Source organism: Dasypus novemcinctus, chromosome 19 (assembly GCF_030445035.2).
Source record: "Dasypus novemcinctus isolate mDasNov1 chromosome 19, mDasNov1.1.hap2, whole genome shotgun sequence".
Lineage (NCBI taxonomy): Eukaryota > Metazoa > Chordata > Mammalia > Cingulata > Dasypodidae > Dasypus > Dasypus novemcinctus.
The window spans coordinates 70928187-70953710 of record NC_080691.1 but is presented as its reverse complement, the minus strand read 5'-3'; the positions used below and the strand labels follow the sequence as shown (position 1 = coordinate 70953710).

The window sequence follows — 25524 nt, the reverse complement described above, 5'->3', positions numbered from 1 at the left end:
TTCGTTGGCCCCTCTTTGCACTGTTTACCCTACTCCTCTCGGCCAGGCCCTCCTCAAGCCCCACGGAACGGGCCATATCCCCCGGGCCACCCTCCCACAGGGTCCCGCAGGCTTTCCGAGTGCTTCTAGAAGCAGCCATTCCATTTGGAGATTTAGTTCTTTAATGTCTGCTCCCAAGCTCTCTGTTCAGTAGACGCGCATCAAACGTTTGTGGAATGAGTCAAAAAGCAAACGATGGGGGGCAAGAGGCCCCCAAAATGCCAGTGTTTCTCAGGTTTCTCTCTCCCAGGCCTCCCCTCACACTATACCCTCTGGGGAGACCTTGCTTATTCATGCTGCCCTGGCCACCCCCAAATCTCCGTCCCCTGAGCATCAGGCCTGGGTGCCCAGCCCTGGGACAACTCCCCGAGGCCCTCCAAGGCGCCGCGTCCCCCACCCCAGATTGCAGCTCCTCCCATGTCATCACAGCAAGGTCCCCGCCAGCCCCAGACCAGGCACCTGCCCTGCTTCACCCTCCCCAGCAATACCCACTCCCCGCCTGCCAGGAGGCCCACCCAGGCCAGGGCGCCCCGCCACCCGCTCCGCGCTGGCCCCTACCCACGCAAGTCTTCATCAGCGAGAAGCTGGCTGCATAGCCGCGGACACACTCGCACTCGAAGCCGCCGGGAGTGTTGACACAGGTGCCCTGGCCGCAGAGGTCCGGGGAGATGCGGCACTCATCAATGTCTGAGGGGAGAGGGGCGTGTCTCGGGGTCCGTGTCTGGGGGTGCGGGAGCCCCAAGCTGCCAAACCAGGAAAGCAGAGGGGCCTTCACGGCACATCTGGACGACGGCATGGAATTTCCTTGCAGCCTCTGTCCCCTGGAGTTCAAAGGCCCCTGGATAATCCCCTGAATGGACTGGGAGAGAGTGTCAACTACAACGTAGTAAACTATAATCCATGCAGTGCAGCAGTGCTGCAAAATATACTCATCAAATGCAATGAATGTGCCACAGTAATGAAAGAAGCTGCTGATGTGGGAGAAGTGGGGGTGTGGGGACTGGGGTCTATGGGAACCGCTTACATTTTTTAACATAACATTTTGTGATCCATGCATCTTTTTTAAAAAAAGGTAACAGTAAAAAATTTTTTAAACTTAAAAAAAGTACTGGAAACGAAAAAAGATAATTTATATTAAAAAAAAAAAAAGCCTCCCAGAGGTCGCTGCTGCCAACCCCTCCTCGTACACGCAGCGTCCCTGGGCCCAGCGAGGGCAGTGGCCTCCCCGAGGGGTCCCCATCTGACCTGATCCCCTTCCCCCGGGCTCCTGGAGAAGCAGAGGCCACCCTGACCTGTGCAGTTCTTCCCCCAGGCGTCCAGGGCAAAGCCCCTGGCGCAGGAGCAGTGGAAGCTGCCCGCCGTGTTGTGGCAGGTGCCGTGGGCGCAGAGGCTGGGGAAGGCTTTGCACTCGTTCACATCTGGGGGGTGAGAGACAGACCATCTTCAGACAAACCGCCCCGAGGCAACAGGGAGCCCCTCCCCAGGTCCCCAGCTGGGCGGGGTCTCACCCCCCTTCCTGCCTGCACACGGTCGGCCAGTTCCCACGCTTCCCACCCCCGTCGTCCACGCGCTGTGCCCTCCCAGACTCCAGACCCCCCTGCCCACCCACACCTTTATAGAAGGGCTGGCCCGGCAGGAAGTCCTGGCTGGCGAAGCCCAGCCCCCTGGGGCACAGGCTGGCAAACCGCGGGGAGCCGGGCTCCGGGCACGCCTCGCACTCGGCTCCCCAAGCGGCCCCCACGGAGCAGCAGCAGACGTCCATGCGGTACTTCCTGGGCAGGGGGTCCCTGCACTCATCCTCGTCCCAGCGCGGGAAACATGGCTCCAGGCGCACATCTGGAGAGGGGATGGTGGCGCGGTACGGGGTGAGCCAGGCGTGGAGGGCTCAGCAGCGTCAATCTGGAACTTCCTCCCCGAAACAGCGGGAGTGAAGCTGGCACCGGAGAGGGGATGTCATCTAACACGAACATTTTAACGAGAACTCCCACTGCTGTGGCGCTTATTGCGGGCCAAGCATTGTTATCAACTCATCAGTTCATCGACTCGTTTAACCCTCACAATAGCACCCAGAGCAAAACACTATTACTGTGCCCATTTGACAGGCAAGAAAACTGAGGCACAGAGGAGTTAAGTAACTTGCCTGTGGTCACACAGGTTACCAAGAGGGTTGGCCAGGGTTCAAACCAGGGCATCTGGCTCCAGAGTTCACCGTGAGCTTAACCCATGAAACTCCCTTAGAACAACCTGCAAGCAGCCAATTCTTCCTCAACACCACTGATGAGGATCTAGCATAGGAGTAGGGCCCATTACAGCCCGTGGGCCAGACACCTGGTTTTGTAAATAAAGTTTTATTGGAACACAGCACATCCATTTGTTCCCCTATTGCCTCTGGTGGCTTTTACACCTCAGAGCAGAGTTGAGTAATTACAACAGAGACTTGGTGGCCCACAAAGCTGAAGCGCTTTCCCCTCTGCTCTTGGCCCACTTACCTTTCTTTGCAAAAGTATCATATGTCTAACCAGGTAAATCTGAGGATAAGACCTGGCTATGGAATCTCTAGAATCAAGAGAAGTGCCCAGACAGGGGTCCTCCTTATATCCTCTCATACCCCATGTGGATCAGTGTTCTGGATTCCACGGTGTCCCTCCAAAAGTCACGTCCACTGGGGAACCTCAGGAAGTGACCTTCTTTGGAAATAGGGCGTTGGTGGGTGCACTTACTTAAAAGGAGGCTCTACAATGACAGGTGTCCTTAAAAGAGGTGGGATGTGCAGACCATAGAGACACAGGGGAAAAGGCCACGTGACCAGGTGCAGAGAATGGAGCAATGCGTCTCTAAGCCAAGAAATGAATGTCTGGATCAGCCAGTGGCCACTGGAAGAGTCAGCGAGGGTCACGGAATGGGGTCTCCCCCAAAAGCAACCGGCCCTCTCGACACCATGATTCTGGACTTCTGACCTGAACTGTGAGAGAATAAATTTCTCCTGCGTGAAGCTGCCCAGTTTGAGGGGTCCCTGGTTATGGCAGTTTCAGGAAACTAAGACAAAAGAGTCCTCAATTCTCCTGGGCCCCCAGTGAAGTGCAGGGGCTCCTGTGATCAAACGGCTCTTTTTTCTTTACTGAGTTACTTCCTTTCCTTGGGCACATTCTGGGGTCAGTGGAAAGACTCATTGGACACCTAAAACTCGACATGCAAAGAAATCCAAGTTGAGGGGGCAAATCAGAGCCCCCTGCTTTAGGACAGACAGTCCCAAGGCCCTAAAAAGGAAACTAGAAATGGGTGGCTGAGAGGGCAGAAGCACACCCAGAGCAGAAAAGGCCAGAATAAACTGGTGACTGGGGAAGCGGACGTGGCTCAAGCAGTTGGGCACCCGCTACCACATGGGAAGTCCCAGGTTCGGTTCCTGGTGACTCCTAAAGACGACGAGCAAGACAGCAAGTTGATGAGACAGGATGATGCAGTGAGATGACGCAACAAGGAAACACAACAAGGAAACATAATGAGAGACACAACAGCAGGGAACAGGGGTGACTTAAGTGATTGGGCACCTCCCTCCCACATGGGAGGTTCTGGGTTCAGTTCCCAGTGCCTCCTAAAAAAGAAGAGGAACAGATGCAGAAAGCACACAACAGACAGACAATGAGTGAGAACAACTAGGGGCAGGGGGAGAAATAAAATAAATGTTAAAAAAAATATGTGACTGTAAAAAATAAAAAAAACAAAAAAACTAGTGATGACCTGAACAAGCACAAGGAACAGGAAGATAAAAGATTCCACCCAGAGAGGGGAGAAAGCGCCAACAGCTAGGAAAGCAGTTCCTAGCCTACAGCAGTGATTTTGCTGACCCACCCCAAGACCACTGCAATGGGTGACAGTTATGAATGACAGAAGGGGGTCTACTGGCATCTCGTGGGTGGAGGCCAGAGATGCTGCTCAATATCCTACAATGCACAGGGCAGCCCTCCCCTACGACAAAGAATTATTTAGCTTAAGACAGTGGTTGTGCCAAGGCCGAGAAACCCTTATCTTGGGGAACAGTATTTCAGAGCCTTTGAACTTGACACTGAGCCATTCAGGATGAGCCTCTGACTCCTAGCAATGGAGTGAGATTTGCAGCCAGGCCAAAGGCTCCTGGGTGCATCTTAGCACCCATACTCAACGGCTTTATTTTTTTTTTTTTGAAGTACCAGGGCTGGAGATTGAACCCAGGACCTTGTAGATGGGAAGCCGGTGCTTAACCACTGAACCACATCAGCTCCCCTGGGTAGGTTTTTTCGTTTGTTTGTTATCTGTTTTTGCTTTGGGTTCCCGGGACCTCCCGTATGGGAAGCAGGTGCTCAACCATTTGAGCCACATCTCTCGAGGAGCTGTTGTCCTCAGCTCCACCCTGGGTTAAACCCAATTTGATAACTAGCAAGGACAAGCAGCAGTTGCAGAAGTCGTGAAAGAAGGTTTTACCATGTGCAACAAGCCCATGAGGATAGTTGAATTCAACAAAGGAGGCCCCAGCAGGGCAGACACCGCAGAGCCAATGTCTTTCAAGGTACGTAGGCAGGGGGTGAAGGGTCGTGGGTGACCCCAGACCCTTTGGAGGGGCCTCCTCAGCGGGCAGTTGAGGCAAGAAGGAAGGGTGCGTGGCCCACACGGGGACCTGGCTCCACTCACCCACACACAGGAGGCCCGTGGCATCCAGCGTCAAGCCCTCGGGACACTCACAGAGGAAGGAGCCGGCGCTGTTGAGGCAGCGCCCGTTGGGGCAGAGCCCAGGGAAGGCGTCGCACTCGTCCACATCTGGGCAAAGAGGAGAGGGGGCGGGCTGGAGGCTCCCAGGAGCAGGAGGGGCCGGCCGGGCTTCCCAGGCTGCTGGAGACCCCGGGGGGTTGGGGAGGCAGCAAGGGGACTGGGGAATCGAGGCGCGGACCAAAGTGCCTGGGTGTCGATTTCCAGAGCTTCTGGGGACAGCCGGAATGGGGCAGGGAATTACCTTCACAGGCGAGACCCTTCATGCGGGCAAAGCCGCGGGCGCAGGCGGGATCTGCGGTCGGGAGAGAGTGAGGGGTAAGTCACCTCCGGGCCAGACCCAGGGCACCTGCTCCGCCCCGGCACCCGCTCCCTGGACAGCGGTCTCTGTGCCCTCCCCGTCTCCCTCACAGCCGGGGAGCTCCCTGGGCGCTTACCCATCTTGCAGGGCTCACAGGGGCTCCCCCAGGCGGCCCCGAGGGTGGCACAGCACTCGGAACGCAGGACGGCACCCTGGAGGTTCGCCTCGCAGCGGCCGTCTTGGACCTTCAGCCAGCAGGTGCCCCTCGCGCTGTCTGAGGGGACACGGGCCACCGGACTCGCTCCTGGGCCCAGCCTGGCCCGCACCGACCCACAGAGGCCCGGCCTTCCCCCGGCGAGGGGTCCCTGGGATATTCGGGGACTCTCACCTAGGCACACGGTGCCGGACGGCCCCAGCTGGCTGCCGGGGGCACATTCACAGGCGAAGGCGCCAGGCAGGTTCCGGCACACGCCGCTCACGCACGGGCTGGAGAGGCACTCGTCGACGTCTGGGAGGAGACCCCCGCCATCCCGGCCGTCAGCGGCGGGAGGGGGAGCCCCACCTGGCTGGGGGCTCCTGCCCCTCCCCAGGGGCCATGGAGCCCAGTGGCGCAGGGAGCCCCCGAGGGCCTGCAGGTAGGTGGGTGTGCAGGAACAGACTCACGCGGGGCCCCTGAGGACGGCACATGCGCGTGCAGGTGCCGGTGGGCTCGCCGGAGCCCACCTGCGTTCGTGCTGGGCCGTGTGTGCCCACGCACGTGTGCCAGTGTGCCAGGCCACATGAGCACCCTGGGCAAAAAGCGCGGAGGGGAAAGAGCACGCACGGGGGGGGGGGGTGCCTACAAGAGAAGATGAAACTGAGACATGGAGGAAAACCTGGAGGGACCGGGAGGGGGCAAGCCGTGGGCAGGTGCTGGGCCTGAGCTGCTGCAGAGGGTCAGCAGGTGAGGGTCCAAGCAGGGATGCCTGGAGGGCGCTGGTGATGGGAGCGAGGGGGGGTAGTCACGGGGGAGGGGATGGGGGCTGAGGCTGTGGAGGTGGGGGAGCAGGGGTGAGTCAGCACTTTGGAGAACTCTGGCTGCAAAGGGGAGGAAGGAAGGAGGACGGGAGGGGCTAGGATGGGAGGTGGGGTCTCGAAGGAAGGTGTGTGGGTGGCTGCTGTAGTTTGAGTGCGTGTCTGTGCAAGAGGGCAGCTGCACGATGGGGGGGACATCGCCACAGAGGATGTGCACGCGGCTGTGGGTGTGGATGTGGATGTGTGAGTGGGAATGGGCAAGCGTTCCTGGATGTGCAGGTGTGAGGGGAAGTGCACAGTGTGTGGCTGTGGGTGTGTGAGCGTGCATGCCAGAGTGGGTAACAGTGAGGGTGCATGTGAGCAGGAGTTTGTTAGATGATGAGTAAGTGGGCCTCTGGGTACCGGCAAGTGGAAGTATGTGTGTGTGTAACTGCGGGGGAGTGTGAGTGTGAGTATATTTGAGTGGGCCTGTGCACACAGGTGTGTGTACATGAGCAGGTATGGCTACACAAATAAGTGTATGTAACTAGGTGATCACAAGTGTGTGACAGCGTGTGAATGTGTGGGCATGTGAGTGTGGGCATATGGTATGTTTATGTACAACTGTGTATTTGACTGTGTGTCTCTGTGTGTGAGTGAATGCATGAGGGTGTGGACACAGGTATACACACATGTGTAACTGTGTGTGAGCATGAACATACGAGAGTATGGGTATAGGTATGCATGTGTGCAAGCATCTGTGTGCATGTGTTTAACTGTGAGGGTAAGTGTGTGGATGCAGGTACACATGTAAGTGTCTGAATATATGTAAGTACCTTGGAGTGTGTATGTGTAAATGCATGTGAATGTGGGTGTGGATGCAGGTACACATGTGTACAGCATCTCTGGGGTGTGTGCATGCACATGCAGCGTGCCCGGGGCCCTGCACCTTCACAGGTCTCCGTGTCCTGCCGGAAGCTGAAGCCCCGGGGGCAGGAGCAGCTGTAGCTGCCGGGGCTGTTCCGGCACCATCCGTTGTCGCACAGCAGACTGTTGAGGGCGCACTCATCCACGTCTGCGTGTGGGGGGACAGCAGGTGAGGGATGTGCTCGGGGGCGGCCCTACCGCCTGCCCACCGTCCTCCGGGCACGCTCACCCATGCAGCCCCTGCCCGCCGAGGCAGCCTCGTAGCCCCGATCGCAGACGCAGCGGTAGCTGCCCCGCAGGTTCTCGCACACGCCGTTGGCACAGATGGCTGGGTCCAGGGCGCACTCGTTGATGTCTGTGGCGGGAGGGGGGTGTCAGCGTCCGTAGCCCCCTACCGAGGAGGGTTGGAGGCCAGCCCGGGTCCCGCCTCACCGCCCTCTAACCGGGACTCCCCCACTTCCACGCTGTTGGCATTTGAGGCTGGCTTATTCTTTTTCATAGGAGGCTGCCCTGTGCTTTGTAGGACATTAAACAGCACCCCTGGCCTCTACCCACACAATGCCAGTAGCACAGCCCCAATTGTGACCCTCGGAAGTGTCTCCAGACACTGCCCCACGTCTGCCAGAGGGCCAACCTGAGCACCCACAGGGCGGGCACTTGTCCTGCAGCAACTCGGCAACGGCTGTAAAAAGCAATTAGAGCTGCCACGGCTTACAGGGTGCCGATCCTGTTGGGCTAAGCGGTGTTCTCAACACATTAGTGTAGTAACTCGTTCGATCTTCACAACATCCCCCGAAACGGGTCTTGTTATTAGCCCCACTTTACAGACAAGGAAACTGAGCCACCAAGGGAAGAAATAACTTGCCCAAGGTAATCCAATTAGTAAATGGCGGGGCTGGGCAGCCTGCCTCAAGTCTGCCGGGGGCGGGTATCGGAGACGGCCCTGGTGACCGGGCAGTTGGTGGAAAATGGGACCGTTTTCCAAGTCCTTTGATTTCTGCTCGGGCGGAAAGACAGCTTCCGGAAGGGATGGGATGTGTGCATGAGTGTGTCTGCGGTCAGCAGAAGTGAGGCACCAACGTGGAACTTCCTTTCAAGTTCCAGCTTTACAGGTAAGGCACTTCGAGCTGAGCCCTGGTGGCCGCAGGTCGACCAGGGACCCTGGGGCAGGGTCCTCTCCGTTCCCGGGGCAAAGCAGGAGGGTCACTTTGGCGGCGGAAGAGCGAGTCCAACCCGAGCTCAGGAGGGAAGGGGATGGAGGGGCATGGATTGGGAGAAGGGATGTGGGAGGAAGTAGACCCTGTCTCTCCATTGCCGCTGACCCCATCCTGGAGAGTCTGGGCCCCCGCTCACCTCGGCCATCTGCGGTGATGCCAAGTCCGCTGCTGCAGAGGCCCTGGAACTCGGCTGTGGGTGGTGGGAGAAGAAGCAGGAGGGGGCATTGAGGGAGCCTGTCCCAAAAGCTCAGGCCCCTGGCATCGGGCAAGAGCCAGGGTCTAAGGTGTCCCCTTCAGGCTCTTTTTGGGGTGACACCCGAGAGGAGTCGCTGACCCTTGGGAGCCAAGACCCCGGCCCCTCTTTGGCCCAAGGGTTGTGAACTGGGAGAAAGGACTAAAAAGGCACCGAGCCAAGGAGATGGGCAGGCGTGGGTGGCCGGACGCTCACCGGAGCTCTTGGCAGGACACAGCTGACAGGGCTCCCCAAAGCCATGGTCGGGGCTGGCACAGCAGCACTCAGATTTGGTGACGGAGCCGGGGAAGGGGCGGGTGCAGGAGGCCTTCTCCACGGCCCCGTAGCACGTGCTGCGCATGGGGGTGTCTACGCACGCACGACCATCCGCACCCAATGCCAGCCCCTCTGGGCAGTGGCAGCGGAAGGACCCCTCAGTGTTGGTGCAGCGGCCATTCACACAGATGCCAGGTGTCTGGCACTCGTCGATGTCTGCGGGCGGTGGGGGCACTGAGAGGGGTCCTGGGTGCCCCCTCCTCGGCCCCCACCAGCCTCCTCCCACCTCCCCATCCTCCCAGCCCACCCTTCTCGCCTCCTCTCCCCCCTTTCTCTCTCGCCCCAGGTCTCACCCAGGCAGTGATGGCCACCAGGCTCCAGCAGGAAGCCAGGTTTGCAGAGGCACCGGAAGCTTCCGTCCTCATTGAGACACACGCCGTTGAGGCACATGGTGGTGGAGGCACACTCGTCGTGGTCTGGGGGCACCGGGAGGGGCTGGTCTGGGCAGACGAGGCAGGTGCAGGCCGCAGTGGGCCAGCTCTGTCCTGTCAACCAGCCCTCCTGCCTCACTTCTCTGGGGGTCAAGGGCTCCACCCCCGCAGGACCCCTCCCTGAGATGTGCACCCGACAAAAACCAGACAACGAGGTGTTGACTGGGGTTCTGTTTGCTTCACAAGCCTGTTCTGAAGCTCCACAGAGCAGGACCAGAGCTGGTTTGCTATAGCTGCATCTTTGGTCCTGGCATGTAGCAATAGTTAGTAAAAGTGGAATAAGTGAACGAAGGATAATTAAAGCAGAAAGGAGGAAGTCTTTCCTGACGAGGGAAGAGAGGGTAACAGAAGAGAATAAAAGGGTCCCTGGCGGCTGCCACAGGCAGGCTGTACAGAGTTTGGATGACCCACCCTGGCCCCATGGGGAGCTGTCCGAGGTCCTGATCACACCCCACCCCACAGACAGCCTCTGCCAGGGGCTCCTGGGCCTAGCTCGGTCCTTGGACAGGAGAGGAACTGGCTCCCGACCCAGGGCCAAGGCCCCTTCCTGGGATTCATGAGATGTGTTTGTGAATTAGGAGTGAAGGAGTGGGGGAGTGGTCAGGGGTGTGTGAGAAAACCTGCCATAGCTGTGGGGCTCGGACAGGGGAGTGGAGGCCATGGCACAAGGAGCAAGGAAGGCTGGTGATGGAGCAAGAGTTTGAGGTGGCCATAAAAGCCTGGCTTTTATATGAGTAGGCTCATATAATCTACTGTCAAATGCTGAGAAAATAAACAGATGGATGGATGGATGAATAGATGGATAGACAGGTAGATAACAGACCATTAGAGATAGAGGATAGATAGAAAGATAGATACATGATGGATAGATGGATGGACAGACAGATGGATAGATGATGGATCAAAGGAATAGAAAGATAGGGAGATAGGTTGGAGAGATGGACAGGTGGACATATGGACAGATGGATGGATGATGGACTGATAGGATAGACAGATCAATAGATGAGACAGATAAATAGACACATAGATGATAAATTAGATAAATGGATGGACAAATAGACGGATGGATGTGTGGATGGACAGATGAATAGACAGGTAGATAACAGATGGATGGATGGATGGATGGACAGGTAGGGAGATAGGTAGGCAGACAGAGAAAGATAGATGGACAGACAGGTGGATGAGGGACAGAAGGGATAGATAAATACAGTGGTTGATAAAGACATAGATATGTAGGAAAAGAGAAACACAGAGAAAGAAGGAGGGGAGGGGAGGGTAAATGTAGTAAAGTATTAAAGCTGGTGGATCTGGGTGTCACAGGAATGTGTTGAAGTTCTCTGTATGGGTTTTGTATTCTTTTTACAAGAGTTCTTTGAAATAATCTCAAAAATTAAAAGGCGAAAGAGAAAGAAAGAAAAAAGCCAGTGGGTGGGGCCTGGAAACCCACCACCTGCCCAGCGCCAACTCACCCACACAGTTCCTGCCGTCGGGAGTGAGCTCGAAGCCCGCGTTGCAGACGCACTGGAAGCTGCCCTCGGCGTTGACGCAGCGGCCATGGCGGCAGAGACCACCGCCGACAGCGCACTCATCCACGTCTGGGGGAGCAGCATCGGTCACGGGCAGTCAGGAGGCGCCGCCCCAGGCTCCCGCATTCGGGCCGCAGACACAGAGCCCTCTGGACGGCGCACCCACCCCCACCGGGGCCCCGCGGCGGGCCTTACCCACGCACACCGGCTGCGCCGCCGTGGCCTGAAAGCCCTCGTGGCAGCGGCAGTGGTAGGAGCCGGGGGTGTTGATGCAGTCTCCGTGGCGGCAGGGGCCGCTGGGGCACTCGTCCAGGTCTGCGGGCAGGAGCTGCTGAGTCCCAGCCTGGCAGGACGCTGCCCCCACGTCCCGCCACCCGGGCCGGTGCTCACCAACGCACTCCCCCCGCGCATCGTGCGTGAAGCCCCCGTCGCACACGCAGTGGTAGCTGGAGGGCGTGGGCTGGCAGCGCCCGTGGAGACACAGGTTGCTGAAGTGCCGACAGATGTCGAGGGTCTGGTTTAGCGTGGCTGTGCCTGGAGGCAGGGCGGGGGGGGGGGCAGGGGCTTGAGCCCTGGCTGCCCACCTTCCCAGGCTGCATCTGCCTCTGGGGTCCTGCCTCAGCTCGGACAGTGCCCCCCCAGAAAAGTCCAGACTCTCCCACTGATGCCAGAGTCCTACCCTAGATTCAGTCCTCACCTTGGGTTCACCCCTCCCGGTGAAAGACCCTCACCCTGACTTTGAGCCCAGACCTCCTACCCTGTGCCCACATCCCCTACCAAAACCCAAACCGTGACCCCCAGACCACTGCCAGTGCTTTTATCCCCACTGTCCAGGCCAGGACCCCCCTCCAAAGCCTCAAACCCTAACTCTGGGGTCTGGACCCCTCCCCAGTCCAGGGCCCTTCCCGGAGACCCAGGCCCCCGTCCCAAGGCCCAGGCCTCACCGACGTTGGAGTCACCGGGGCCCCCCTGGCTGTGGGTGCTGGGCCGTGCCTGCCCACCGAGAGCAGGGCCCACGCCGTTAGACCCGAAGCCTGGGAGGACGGGGAAGGGGTAGGAGGGCAGCGGCGGGAGCCCCTTGCTGCACAGACGCTGGAACTCATCTGTGAGGAAGGAGGTGTGAGGTCAGGCCCTCTGTCCTGCCCCGGGACCCCCACAGGCAAGTTCTGGGGGCAGAGGTGGGTGAGGGGGCAGCCCCCAGGGCACTCACCAGAGGCCTGCAGGGGACACAGCTCGGGCGTGGGGCTCCCCGCCCAGCACCGGCCCATGTCGCAGCAGCACTGCCTGCGGGTGTAGCGGCCAGCGAGGTCTTGAGCACAGCGGCCCCCGATCACCACCAAGAAGCAGGTGCCGGCCCGGTGGTCTGCAGGCGAGCAGATGGCAGGCCCAGTGAGCAGGGGGGTGGATCAGTGCGAGCTGGGGAACAGCAGATCTGAGACTTGGGTTCAAGTCCCAGCTTCGCCAGCACTGCCTGTCAGGCAAGTCTCTTTGCCTCTCTGTGCCTTGGTTTCCTCATTCGTGGAAGGAGGATGCTTGGAACACCCACCTCGACTGGGCATGCTTGGGGGCTTGGCCAGAGGCCAAAGCTGGCTAAACACCAGCTCTCAGCACCAAGGTGCCCCATCATTACAGGGAGGCAGATCTGGAATCATTCCAAGCAAGTGCGTTGGTAGCAAGCTCCCTGTCACTGCAGGTATTCAACTACTGTTAGGAAAACCCATTGGTGGGGGTGCTGCCTGGGCAGAAGTAGGGCTGCCAGGGGCTGCCAATGTGAGAATGGGGCCCTGTGAAGCAGAGAGTTAGACTGAGGACCGTAGCCCCTGAGGAGACCGAGGCAGAGGCCGCCCAGGTGTGAGAGCCATGGACACTCTCCCGCTTCCTGCCGTGCCCTCGGATCTGACAGCTTGAGGTAGTAAGCAAATTTCTTGGGCCCTGACTCCAAAAATATATCTGTAGATTTAAAAACCCGCAAACCTTGGCTGATGGCCCACAGTGGAGAAATTCCTCCCACTGGCTGGGAGGGCTGCTGACAGCCGCCCCTGCGCTGCCCCAGGCTGGGAAAACCGGCAAAGGTTTCCACCACTGCAGTCCCACCCTGTGCACCGGGGACACCCCACCCCACCCAGGGGCAGATGTGGGAGTCAGAGCTCAGCACCCCCAGCACAAGTCACAGGCTCTTAAGGGGGCCCAGACAGGGGCCAGAGGCCAGAGATCCGAAGGCTAGTTCAAGGTCACAGAGCTGCTAACAGGGGAGGGGACATCAGATCCCCCCAGCCTCAGGGGATCTGACCAAGCAGCTGCCCCTCAAGAGGAGACAGACAGACTATTAGAAACCCTAAGTACAAAGACTCCATTGTCACACCAAGTGCTGCCGTAGCTGCGCTTCATCCTCCTTGCCTTAGTGTTGGTTGCTGCCACTGCAGCAACCCTGTGCCACTCCCATCGATATCCCCATTTTACTGATGCAGAAATGGAGGGACAGAGAGTTTAAGCCGCTGGCCCAAGATCACGGAGCGGGTGAGCAGCCTGGCTAGCAATCCGAACCTGGGACCTTTGAAATTCCCAAGTTCGGAAGCAACCTGACTTTCGTCCAAATCTGGGCTCTCTGCTGTTTCGGGGTGGGGGAAGTTCCCCACAGTTCAGGGGACATGCCCAGAGGAAACTCTCACGCTGGCCACGCTGCGCCTCCGAGGGGGGTGGTCTAGAATCTCTGGAGTTGGCAGCACTCCAGACACAACATTCCCAGCCGTGCCTGGTAGAGGCCCAGCCTGAGGGGCTGGGGTGGCTGTGGGGAGCTGCCAAGCCCCTTCCCCCACACCCAATCAACTCTCATCCCACCCCACCCCCACCGGTCTTTCTTCCCAGAGCAAGACAGGGAGGGAGAGCCTGAGGGACCCCCAGCCATGCAGAGAGGGGGGTGGGCACCTAGGGGAGGCCCCAGCCCGGCCACCCCAGCCACCCCACCCTGGCTGGTGGGCCCAGGGAGCTGGGAATGAGCATCCATCTGCCCTAGACTTGTTGAGTTGGCTCAAGCAAACCTCCTCTCTCTGAGGCTCAGTTTCCCCATCTCAAAAATTGAGGGGGATGAGGTACTCTTAAAAAATCTTTAAGGGTGGGCAGAGGAGTAGAGAGATGGAGGCAAGAGGGTCAAAGAAGCATAGAGTTGAAAGCTAGAGGGTCATAGGGCATAGAGATGAAAGCTAGAGGGTCATAGGGCATAGAGATGAAAGCTAGAGGGTCATAGGGCATAGAGATGAAAGCTAGAGGGTCATAGGGCATAGAGATGAAAGCTAGAGGGTCATAGGGCATAGAGATGAAAGCTGGAGGGTCAGAGGGGCATAGAGCAAGGGGCCAGAAAGGCATCAAGTCCAAGGGGGATAGGGACATAGGGGTTTACAGGCACAAGAGAAGTGAGGCCAAGGGGTAGGGCGCCAGAATGGCAGAGGGGACAGAAGCTGGGGTCCAGGAAGAGAGAAGGACATAGAAATTGGAGGGCTACAGGGGTCGAGGACAGAGGTAGATGAACAAGGGGTCTCTTTCCTATCTCTGCTTTCTATCTCTCTGTCCCCCAGCTTACCCAGGCAACGGGTGCCATCCAGGCTGCTGGCAAAACCAGGGGGACAGGTGCACACATAGCTCCCAACCGTGTTGGTGCAATCGCCCCCCGAGCAGAGGCCGGGCACATGGAGACATTCATCCACATCTGTGGAGACATAACCCCTGATCTGAATCCCCCCCACCCCCAGCCCTGCCACTTTCTCCTCCCTGAGGGGGAGCCCGACCCCCAGGACACAGAGGAGGAGGCTCCAGGTTGCCCCCTCCCCCACCTTCCCACATGGCCCTGCTCTGGCTGAGCTGGTGTCCAGCGAGGCAGTGGCACTCAAAGGAGCCCACAGTGTTGACGCAGCTACCCCCCTGGCACAGGCCTGGCATAGCCCGGCACTCATCCACATCTGCGAGGGTGAAGCCCGGCAAGAGGATGAGAGGCCCGTCAAAGGAAGGAACCAAGGGTGCCCAGTGCTCTTCCCCTCAACCCTGGCTCCCCACGGCCTCCATCCCCACTCTCGGATAGGACCCCACCCACCTTGGCAAGCCCCGGTGTGGATGTTGGGGATGAAGCCCCGGCGGCAGGGGTGCGGCTGGGCAGGACAGAGTTCACACGGGAGGCCCCAGGCCCGGCCGACGGTGGCACAGCAGAGAGCCTTGGTGCAGGCAAGGCCTGTCAGCTGGCGCTGGCACCCCTCGGGGCCCACCTGGCCGAAGCAGGCCCCCATCCGGTAGTCTACAAGGCAAAGTGGGTATGGGCAGCAGGCCTGGGCCGTCTCAGCCCCAGAGCCCCCTGCACCCCACTTTTTTTTGGTGACAAGCCTTTACTCAGGTAGAATGCCTTTCCTGCCCATTTCTGCCTGACAAACTCCTATTCACCCTTCAAAGCTCTTTCTCCAAAGCATTCCCTGAACCACCTCCAACGTGGGGCCAGGATGGCCAAGACTGCAAAACCCAGGGCATGTCTGGACTCAATCCCCCACCCCTCACGCCACCCCCAGGCCTACACTCCCTTCAGGCCCGGAAAGGGACCCATGAATGCCCAGCCCTGCCAGATCTCCCAGACTGCAGGAGGCCCGTGTTCTGGGCTCAGAATACCACATCCCCGACCTCCAGGCCTGGCCAGAGGTGGCCCCACCGGTCCCTTCACCACAGGGCACGGCCCAGATACGCCTTCTCGTCTCCGTTCTCCAGATGTTTCCAATAGAGGCTGGCACTTAACCAAGGGAAACCCCTCCCGGGTGGAGAAGCAGGCACCTCCCGCGCTGGTAGGAAAGAGTCACCTCGGAGACCCCTGGTAGTGCCATCTTCGTCCCAGGAACTTCCTGATCTAAAACCCATCCAAGAATCTCGCCGGATTCACCCCAAACTCTGGAACCCTGCTCACACCTACACCACCAGCCCTGCCTCTCTCCTGGGTCCTGCCCTGTCCACCGCCACCCCAGGCCACCTGCCTGGTTCTTCCCCAGGGATGCTCACCTCCCCCTCCGCCGCCCCCGAACTTGCTCCACCCAACAGCCCAAATTCCAGTGCTGTTTATTTGTCAATGTCAGTTTCCAAACGCCCACCCTCAATCCCAGGTAACTAGTGGCTCCTCCATCTTCCGATTCATCCTCCACCTTCTCCAACTGGCTTCAGCCATGAGGTGCCCCTTGGCTGCCACCCCCCAGCTCCACCCACCACCGGGTCAGTCTTCACCTTCCTTGACCACCCAGGGGGCATTCCGGGGGTGCATATGTCCCTAGAACCCTCCAGTCCAGGCGTCACCACAGGCCCCCAATATTTGACCCCCCATTTCAGCCTGGGGACAGTAATTAAAGGGGTGCAATAAAGACAGCTGTCCATCTGGTCACCTGCTTCTCCTGTGAGATTCAGCTGAGATGTCCCTTCCTTCAGGAAGCTCTCCCTGACCCTTTTCGGGAGCAGGGAGTTCCTTGAGCCTTCACAGGAGCCCCCCTCCGCCCCCAGGACATCTGTTGTCACACTGAAGCCCCTACATTGATATTTTCCAACCCAGCCCCCAAACCAGACGTCCACTGACAAGGCCTGAGCCCTGCTCTTTCCTCTCTCTTGAGCACTGACACGGGGCCTCCCTCAGAGCCAGTGAATACCATATGTTCCTGAAAGAGTAAGCAAATCAAAGAAATGTCCTGTCAGCCCCCGCAGCAGGGGGTGGGGGGGGGCAGGAAGGAGGCCAGCTGGGTCCTCCAGGGCCTGGCCGTGATTTCCAGGAAATCCGCCTCCCCTTCCCCCAGCCCCCCACCGCCCCGTATGGGTACCTCTCTCGCACTGAGGCCCCATGAAGCCATACACGCAGGCGCAGAGGTTGGGCCCGATGCAACGGCCGCCATTGCGACAGCCGGGGTCACAGATGGCTGTGGAGGCACAAGGGAGGTGGCCTGAGGTCCCCGGGCAGCAGGGGAAGCTGGGGTCCCCAACTAGCCCGACTCTGCCTAGGGATCCCCACCATCTAGCCTGGACGGAATAAAATAGTGGCACTGAGCAATCCCTGGCCCCCAGAGAGCGACCTGTGGGCAGCGGGCAGGCAGGACCCCCCAGCCCAGGGATGGGAGGGCTTTGCATGGCAGGGGCTCACGGGGACTCACGCTGCCCACACACGGTGCCCGTGTAGCCTCTCTGGCACAGGCAGGACGGCCCTCTGCAGCTGCCTCCGTTCAGGCAGCTCACACTGCAGCCTGAGGACAGGAAGGTCACAGGGTCAGAGGGCACAGACCCAGTGGACATGGACGAAGAGTGTCCATGTGGCCCTTCTGTAACCACGTGAGGCTCACCTCGGCTCCCCCCGCAGCTGGGAGCCAGCTTTCCATCGGCACAGGTGCACAGGCTGGGGTGGGAGCAGAAGCCCTGGCCACAGGAGTGCCTGCAGATGGCTGAAACGGGCGGGCGGGGGGCGGTCACTGTCACCGCTCCATTGGCATCCATGCTGGGCGGGCAGCTCCAGGCCCAGAGCAGCTGAGGGGGATGCTGTGGGCGTCCACCAGGCCCTGCTTGGCACGTGGCACCCCTGTCTTACATGGGATGTCGCCCCGCGCTCAGGCCAGGCAAGGCAGGTGACTGGCCCCCTCGCAGCTTGGGGTTTCTGCTGGAGCCCTCAGGAGAGGCGCTCTTTGGGGAGCACTCTGCTGAGCCACAAGGACAGGGCCAGAGGACCTAGGCCCTGGACGTGGAGCACAGGGGACGCCCCCCGGGGAGCAGAGTCAGACTCCAGAGGCCCAGAGAGACAGGGAACCCCAGGACAGCAGCAAGGACCAGTCCCAGAGTGTGGCCAGGCTCCCTGGCCAAGTCCACTTGAGAGCAGGGCTGGACTGGCCAGCAGGTGCGAGCATCCCCGTCCCTCCGCCCCCGCCCGGGGCAGCAGCACTCACGAACGACGCACTGGTTCCCACCAGGCAGCGTCTTCCAGCCGGGGCAGCAGTAAGCCTGGAAGCGGGAGCCACACACGTTGGGCCTTCGGGGAGAACAGGCCGTGGCTGGTGAGGACAGGCTCTAGCTGGGTCTCTCATGGGTGTCCCCCCACGCCAGCCCTGGCCGGGCCAGCCCCCACCCCAGGGTCTCTTGGCACCCCAGGCACCACGCACCCCTGCAGGATGCCTGGGTTGGAACCACGCCTCCGCACACGTCTGGGAGTTGCCAGCTCTGCCGCCCGGTCCCGGCGGCCCTGGCCACCTGCCACACAGGAAAGGACCACCCAGGCCAGCAGGAACCTGGCCAGGGGATCCCAGGCCCCTTTCCTCACCAAGCACCGCCCCTCCAGAGTCATGACTGGTCCCTGCAGAGAAGAAGTGGTTGTCAGCCCCAGGCAAACCCAGATCTCAGGAATGCCCTGGGCACAGGATACACACAGGACTGGAGAAGCCCAGGGAGGCGCCCCTGAGAGCCGGTGAACAATCAGGGGAGGCTCCCTGGAGGAGGTATGAAGTTACAAAGATGGAGAGCACGGGGGGGGGGGGGGGGGGGGGGGACAGAGGTAAGAGAGGCGTGATGTGTCGAGTGGAGCTGAAAGAGGCACAGGCAGGGCTGAAACTTGGCAGGAGTGAGTAGTGAGCGAATACTCTTATCTCCAGGGCAATGGAAAGCCCTTGAAGGGTCTGCAGTGGGAGGAACAAGATACATGGGCACCCCCTGGAGCAAGGAAGAGCGGTGGGAAGTGGGAAGAGACAGGCCAGTGAGGAAGCTAGGGCAGGCATCCAGATGAGAGAGGAGGGAAGGGATTCCACGGAAAATGAGGAGCTGGAACCAGCAGGAGCTGGAGACTGATTGGATGCAGGGTAGGTGGGAGGCCAGGAAGAGACTTCCAGAATTCTGGTGGGGATGGCAGGACAAAGGGAGGGGGGCAGGTATTTTCCTGATATGGGTGAAGGAAGGATCGGCAGGTAGGTGGTGAGCCCATGGGGGCAGCTAGACACCCTGGGTGGGGGTGCCAGGGAGAGGTCAGAGCTCCCCAATGTAGAACGCAAGGAGGGGACAGCTTCCTGCCCACTTCACAGATTAGCAAATCAAGACCAGCAGGCCCTCAGCAGGAGCTGAAGCCCCCACAGAGGGGAAGGCTGAAAAGAGGGTCAGAGGCAGCTTCCCCCAGGGGTTTCTACAGGGCCAGAATGCATGGTTAGGAGGATTTCCAGACAGGGCCACTCCTGGCTGGAAGAGATGGAGGGGGTAACCCTGGTGGAGGGCGTGACCCAGGCAAAGCTTTGGAGACATTATACTCGGGGGGAAAGAAGCCAGACCCCTTCGAGGTCCATTTTCCTCTCCAGGGAGGAATGGGATCTCGGTGGTGCATGGGCCTGGGGCTTGCTGTGTGTCCTTGGGCCTGTGGCTGCCCCTCTCTGGGCCTCCAAGTGCTGACAGCCTGATCCGGGAGCTCCCAAGAAGAGAAAGACCCTTGTCAACGCTGGAGAGTAGGCAGGGGACACTATCTGGCTCCCGCCCCGAGGGACGCCTTCTCCAGGCAGGGTCCGGGCCGCGGGCACCTCGGGGTCTCTGACCCGGCCACCCTCTCGGCCCCGCCTGCTTGGACCTCCGCCGCCCGTGTCCCGGAGTTGGTCGAATGAATGAGCGGGCAGGCGCCGGCAGCCCCGCCGGGGAGCCGGGGTGCGGGGTGGGGCGCGGCCGCCCGCATCCCCCTGAGCCCGCGGGCCGCGTTCTCCGGCCGTGCGGGTGGAGGGAGTAAGGCCCCTGGGGTCGCGCAGGACCAGGCAGGCTCCGCCCTCACCTGCGAGGCCGGGCCTGACCCCCACCCCACACGCCCGCGCCCGAGCCGAGCCCTCCCGCGGCGCCCGGACGCCCGCGCCCGTCTCCGCGCTCCGGGGAACGCCGGGAGGGCAGGGGGCTGGGCCCGGGGCGGCCGCGCTGCAAACAAAGGAACTGCCTCCCCTCTCCGCGCTCTCCCCCCTCCCGGCTCCCTCCTTCCCGCCGCGCCGCGGGCCCCGCGCCCACACCTACCTGCGAGCCGACGCGCGGGGCTCCGCGGGGGAGGGCCGGCGCCGCACCCGGGACCCGGGGCGGGAACGCGGAGCCGAGAGGCCGACCCCGCGCCTTCCCAGCCGAGGGCGGCCACTCGGGGGGCGGCGGGGGTGGGGGGGGAGTCGGGGCGGGAGCAGTCGGGGGAGGGCGCGTTTGCACCTCGAAGCTCCGGGCGCGGGGGCGGGGGGCTCCGGGCTGGGGCTGGGGGAGGGGCTGGAGCTGGGGGAGGTCCTGGGGCTTCGGGTGCGAGGCCCTCAGAGCTGGAGAGATGGGGGCGCAGGCGGAATGAGACGGGTGTTGCGGGGGGTGGGGGTGGGGGGGAATTGGGTTCGGCCTCGGGGGCTAGGAGCAGAGGCTGTGGGGACCCGGGTTTTACGGGCTTGCAGCTGAGCCGGGGATGGATGCCCTGAGCTGGGGTTCTGATTTGGGGCAGCCTGGACGAACGCCAGGATCCGGGCTCCGTCCTCCCCCGGCTGCTGCCTTCCGCTTTCTCTGGCGAGGAGAACTCGGAGGGTGACGTTGGAAACTCACCTGGCTGCTTCCTTCACTAGCCTGAAGTTCTTAATCCGGAGTTCCTTGAAAATGTATGCGAAATTTAGGGCAGAGATGCGCTTCCTGGGGAGGTGGTCCACGGTTTTCATCTGATTCTCAAAATGGAGAGTTTCAGAATCCCTAGATTTTCCAATCTCTCTGGGCCTCAGTTTCTCCACCTCTCAGAATTTCAGCCCCCTGCCTGGGGTCTACACCCAAAGCAAAAGTTTCTAAGCTCACCCGTCACTTTCCCACCTTGTGGGAGGAAATACCACAAGTGACCCTTAAGGCAAGCATGGTCAGAAGCTGTGTATTAGACCCAAAACTGTCATTCCACTCAGCAAACTCCTATGTACCTGTGAAGCCCTGTTCAAAAATACCCTCCAGGGAAGCAGATTTGGCTTAACAGATACAGTGTCCACCAGGGTTCAAACCTAGGGCCTCCTGACCTGTGTAATGAGCTGGCCCACGCGCAGTGCTGATGCACACAAGGAGTGCTGTGCCACGCAGGGGTGTCCCCTGTGTAGGGGAGCCCACGTGCAAGGAGTGCACCCCGTAAGGAGAGCCGCCCAGCATGAAAAAAGTGCAACCTGCCCAGGAATGGCACCGCAGGTATGGAGAGCTGACAAAGCAAGATGACACAACAAAAAAGAGACAGATTCCTGGTGCCACTGACAAGAATATAAGCAGACCCAGAAGAACACACAGTGAATGGACACAGAGAGCAGACAATTGGGAGAGGGGGAGGGGGAGGGGGAGGGGGGAGGGCGGGAAGGGGACAGAAATAAATAAAAAATAAATCTTTAAAAAAAAATATCCTCCACGCTGCCAAATTGTTATTTCCACTATTGGATTCCCAGAGCTTACTGTGTTGATCGTGTCTCCATCACAGCACTTCCGTAAATAAATAAATGGCAAGTAACAATTAGAGCGAATTTTTATTGGGTGCTTGCTGCATGCCAGGCTTAGTGTTAAGACTTTCTTACATTCCATCTCATTTAATATCCGGACAACCCTGAGATGGAGAAACTCTTATAATAGTCCCGCTTTACAGATGTGTGAACTGAGGCACAAGGAGAATACCAAACGTGTCCAGCGTCATGAAGCTCGTCTTTGGGGAGCTGGAATTTGAATCCCAGTATGTCTAGGTCTCTAATCCTTTCTGGAGTGGTCCCCATGGATCTGCATGCTGCTTTTAGGGGTGCCTGGGGAACAACACTGTGGGGGACAGACCACTGGGGTCTGTGGAAGGTCTTAGAAAGGTTTGCTGGGGGGGGGGTGCTCCCTACATAGATTTCCCTGACCCCTGCCCAGCACTGCCCACCCCCATCCCCACCACCCCCACACAGCCCTGGGGAGGTCAGGGTCTTCCCCAGCTGGGAAGCATTTAGCCCAGCGTTAGGATCTCCCAGTGTGTGAAGGGGAGGAGGAGGGAAGAGGAGAAGGTGATGGGAGTCCGACCTGAATCTCAACACTCCCAGGCCAGAAGGGACCCTAGGAGGGAGGGGGAGGGAAGGAGCATTCTGCCTGGGGGTAGCAGCCTTGAACCTATAATTAGTTCCGTATTTGATAAATATATGTTCCAAAGACTTAAATCTTTGATCGTCCATGTGCCAGTTGAGCCCAGAATTTCAGCAGTTGCAAAACCTGCTCTCCAGTTCTTTAGACTCACCCAGGACAACTAACAAGGAGATGGTGATGGACAACAAACATCCCAAGGAACAGAAAGTGTCTGGAAATGCAAGCAAGATAGTTCCATCCATCTGCCCCATGCCTCCTCTCAATTAACAGCAGAGTGGGCATCACCATCCCCTAATCCTCAAGATTGGAGAATGAACAATGGACTAAAGTAGACTTACTATTATTCTACTAAAGACTTATTATTATTCTAGCAATGAAAGAACTCTTATCACTGGTATAGAGGCAGTGGCCACCAGAGGTTCTGAGGAATGGGTGTAATCATTTTCAGGACAATTGGATTTGTCCTGCATGACATTGCAGTGACAGATACAGGCTCTTGTATATTTTATCATAACCTACAAAATTGTGCGGGACAGAGTGTAAACTATAATGTAAACTGCAGTCCATGGTTAGTAACAATGTTTCAATATTGGCTCATCAATTATAACAAATGTACCACACTAATGAAGGATGTTGTTAATATGGAAAAGTGTGGGAGGGGTTGGGAGTGGGGCATATAGGAATCCCTTATATTTTTTATGTAACATTTATGCAAGTTCCCTGGCTGCCAGAAAATCCACATCTCCAAGAAGTGGGGCTTCACCAAGGTCAATGCTGACGAATTCGAAGACATGGTGGCGGAGATGCACCTCATCCTGGATACCTGTGGGGTGAAATCCATCCCCAGTCGTGGCCCCTTGGACAAGTGGCAGGCGCTGCACACGTGAGGGCTTTACCAGCACTGCCCTCACCCGACTTGGGCCCTCCAATAAATGACTTCCTGGCTGACTAAAAATTTTTTTTAAAATTTTAATTAAAAAAAAAAACCCACAGAATAAAAAAAACCCAGTACGGACAAGAGAGCATGGAGCATACCAGAACTGAGTAGGCCTGGAGCTTTAGGGGAGGGGAGAGGAGGATAAGGAAGGCTGGAGGCGTAAGCAGAGGCTAGGAGCACCCAGGAACCCCTTGGCGGGCTCACAGGAAGGAGAGGCTTTAGAGGAGGCTCTGAGGGGCTGGGGGACAGCAATGGTCCCAGGGCTGGGCTGGGGGTACGTGAGGTGGAGGGAAACTTTGGGGACAAGAGTCAGGTCACCTTGGTCCATGGGGAATGGTTCCCCAAGACCTACGGGAAGGGTCAGGAGGGTTGGGGGAGTGAGGGGAGGGAGGGCAGGCTCTCTCCCTTGAATTCCAGGGTCAAGCTGGATGGCACAACAGAGGTGGGTTCAAGAGGCTGTCCTGGAAAGGCCAGCTTCCAGGGATGACTCACCGACCCCCTTCCCGGGCTCCTTTGCAACTCCCCTGCCACCTCATTCAGCCCTTTGACCTTTGCCAAGGTCAACCCTGGCCTGTTCTTCAGCCAGTAAGTGTATCTTACCCAGGGACCTAAAATGGCAGGTGCTGCATTGCAAAGCCTGGAGGAGGGGTCGACCAGGAAGCCATGCCGTCCTAGCATCTCCCTACCTGCTCTCTGTGAGTACAGGGAGAGGGAATTGCACAGAAGGTATGGAGCTCTTGGAAGTTTGCACACCCAGAAATTCTTGATGACAGCAGAGAGTGGGCACTTCTTATTGTTTGCCCCCCCCCCCCCCCCCGATGATTCCAGCACTTCAGTGGTACCACTGCCCCCAGACTGTCACATTTCTGGCCATTTCTCCGACATGTCACCTGTGCCATCCCCCCATTACATCACACTGCCATGAAGGGACAGTTAGGCCTTCACACACATTCCAGGCCATCACCTGTCAATATGACACCTCCTGGTTTCCTGGTTAGTCATTGTCTATGAAATTTGTGTTGTCACCTGTCACCTTTACAGCTTTACCTTGTTGCTGTACCATTGACACCTGTTAATGGTTGTACCATCATCCCAAGTCTCACTCAGGATTTGTTTTTTCTTGTAACCTTTTATTTTGAAATAACTTTCAAACACACAGGACAGTTACAAAAATAATACAACCCCCCTACAGAGAACTTCAACATACCTCTTTCCCCCCAGATACGCAGATCCACCAGTTTTAACATTTTGCTGTATTTGCTTTGGCATTCTTTCTGTATATCCAGGAATCTACCAATCCATCCATCTATCTATTGATCTCACAATTATTCAATCGATTTTTCTATCTATTAATCCATTTTCTAACCTCTTGTTTGCTTGGGATTCTTCCACCGTGAGGGCCAGTTTCGGCAGAAAGGGTACTTGATCGTGTCCAAGAACTAAGCCTGGAGGTTCTGGAGACAGAACACTCTCCCCTGGTGACCCACAGACCTGGTCTGGTGAAGGAACTATCCATTCCCTCTGCACTCCCTGAGGAGTTCAGATGCTGCTTGCGGACCCTGGACACTGGAGACCAGTGTCACTCTCACAAAAGTGAGTCCAAAGCTGGGTCCTACTTCTGACCCCAGCATCTGTCAAAGATCGCAGCAGAGGCAAACGGTTGGCACAGTGTCGGGCAGGGGCTCCGGCTTGCTGCAAGGGCCCCTGGGAAAATGGGGATCTGGCATCTTGAGGTTCTGTGTTCGGGGGGACCTTGGGAGAGTGTTGAGTCACCCGATGGCCAAAAAGGATGGCAAAGGTCCTTTATGTTTCTGTCACATCTACTGCCACCCATGACTGTCACAGTCTCCCTCCTCAATGTCATCTTGTGACATATACTGTGCCCTTTATAGTCATTTGTCACCATGACATGATCTCCCTACCATTCTTATAGCAATCTCTAGTTTTTAATGCAGCATCACTTGTTGCCATGCTTTCTCTTTATTGTCACCTGTTACTGTCATGCTGTCCCCAAACCACCCCCAGATCCCAGACATGGTCCACCTGTTGCTTTCACTAGTTCCTCGTTGTCACCTGTTGCTGTCACACGGCCTCCCCATCACCCCCAGTCCCTATTGTTACCGTCGCTGTCTCGTCTCCCCTGTATTCATGTCACTCTGAAACACCCATGGCCATCATCCTGTTAAGGTCTCGCTGAGTCCTTCCACCCCATCCTTCTCCCTTCTCTGATTTCTATGCCCCAGCGCTCCCTCTAGTAGAAAGAACTCAATTGTGCATATTTGGGGGCAGAGACCCCCCAGTGTCCGTTAGCACCGGCTAGAAGATGGGCGAGAGGAGAGCTGGCAGGGTAGGCCCAGGAGCACAGGGCCAGGGCTGGGGACAAAGAGACAAGGTGGGTGGGTGGGGGGCTGCCTGCGGTCAGTGCTGTGAGTGCGGGGTGGCCTGGGGACAGAGCCGGCTTTGTCTGAGCTCAGGAAGCAGCTGGGCGCGGGAAGGACTGAGCACATGGGCCGGGAGTTTGGCGGGATGCCTGGGAATGAGGCTGGGGGATGGTGGGTCCAGAGGGGGCAGGGCGAGGGAGGCCTGGAGGAGGTCAGGCCGGGGCGGGGGCGGGGCGCCCCTGGCAACTGGAGGCCGGCCCCCAGGGCTTCCCACCCGCTGCTCGGGCTCGGCGCGCCCCTCCCCACTCACCGAATCCTGACTGTGCACCCTCTGAGTCCGCGAACAGACCCCCCCTTAAGCCCCCAGACGAGCTCCGCTCTC

The 25524-nt window shown here is 58.6% G+C and overlaps 1 protein-coding gene across 1 annotated transcript in view; it reads right to left on the bottom strand.

The window, feature by feature from the left end:
• The window catches only part of FBN3 (fibrillin 3), a 74104-nt gene extending 51487 nt beyond the window's left edge, over positions 1 to 22617 (bottom strand). Inside the window, exons 1-27 of the mRNA XM_071209682.1 lie at positions 22604 to 22617; positions 20149 to 20264; positions 19752 to 20032; positions 17888 to 18078; positions 17675 to 17757; positions 17081 to 17179; positions 16895 to 16984; positions 16568 to 16663; positions 14827 to 15024; positions 14570 to 14695; positions 11953 to 12105; positions 11687 to 11845; positions 11133 to 11276; positions 10938 to 11057; positions 10686 to 10811; positions 9079 to 9201; positions 8666 to 8941; positions 8354 to 8407; positions 7230 to 7355; positions 7023 to 7148; positions 5469 to 5588; positions 5217 to 5354; positions 5024 to 5074; positions 4705 to 4830; positions 1651 to 1875; positions 1332 to 1457; positions 598 to 726 (exon numbers count right to left, since the gene is read on the bottom strand). Of these exons, the coding sequence (XP_071065783.1) occupies positions 598 to 726; positions 1332 to 1457; positions 1651 to 1875; positions 4705 to 4830; positions 5024 to 5074; positions 5217 to 5354; positions 5469 to 5588; positions 7023 to 7148; positions 7230 to 7355; positions 8354 to 8407; positions 8666 to 8941; positions 9079 to 9201; positions 10686 to 10811; positions 10938 to 11057; positions 11133 to 11276; positions 11687 to 11845; positions 11953 to 12105; positions 14570 to 14695; positions 14827 to 15024; positions 16568 to 16663; positions 16895 to 16984; positions 17081 to 17179; positions 17675 to 17757; positions 17888 to 18078; positions 19752 to 20032; positions 20149 to 20264; positions 22604 to 22617 (3616 nt within the window). The remainder of the gene's footprint in view (positions 1 to 597; positions 727 to 1331; positions 1458 to 1650; positions 1876 to 4704; positions 4831 to 5023; positions 5075 to 5216; positions 5355 to 5468; positions 5589 to 7022; positions 7149 to 7229; positions 7356 to 8353; positions 8408 to 8665; positions 8942 to 9078; positions 9202 to 10685; positions 10812 to 10937; positions 11058 to 11132; positions 11277 to 11686; positions 11846 to 11952; positions 12106 to 14569; positions 14696 to 14826; positions 15025 to 16567; positions 16664 to 16894; positions 16985 to 17080; positions 17180 to 17674; positions 17758 to 17887; positions 18079 to 19751; positions 20033 to 20148; positions 20265 to 22603) is intronic.
• Positions 22618 to 25524: the final 2907 nt, after the last annotated feature.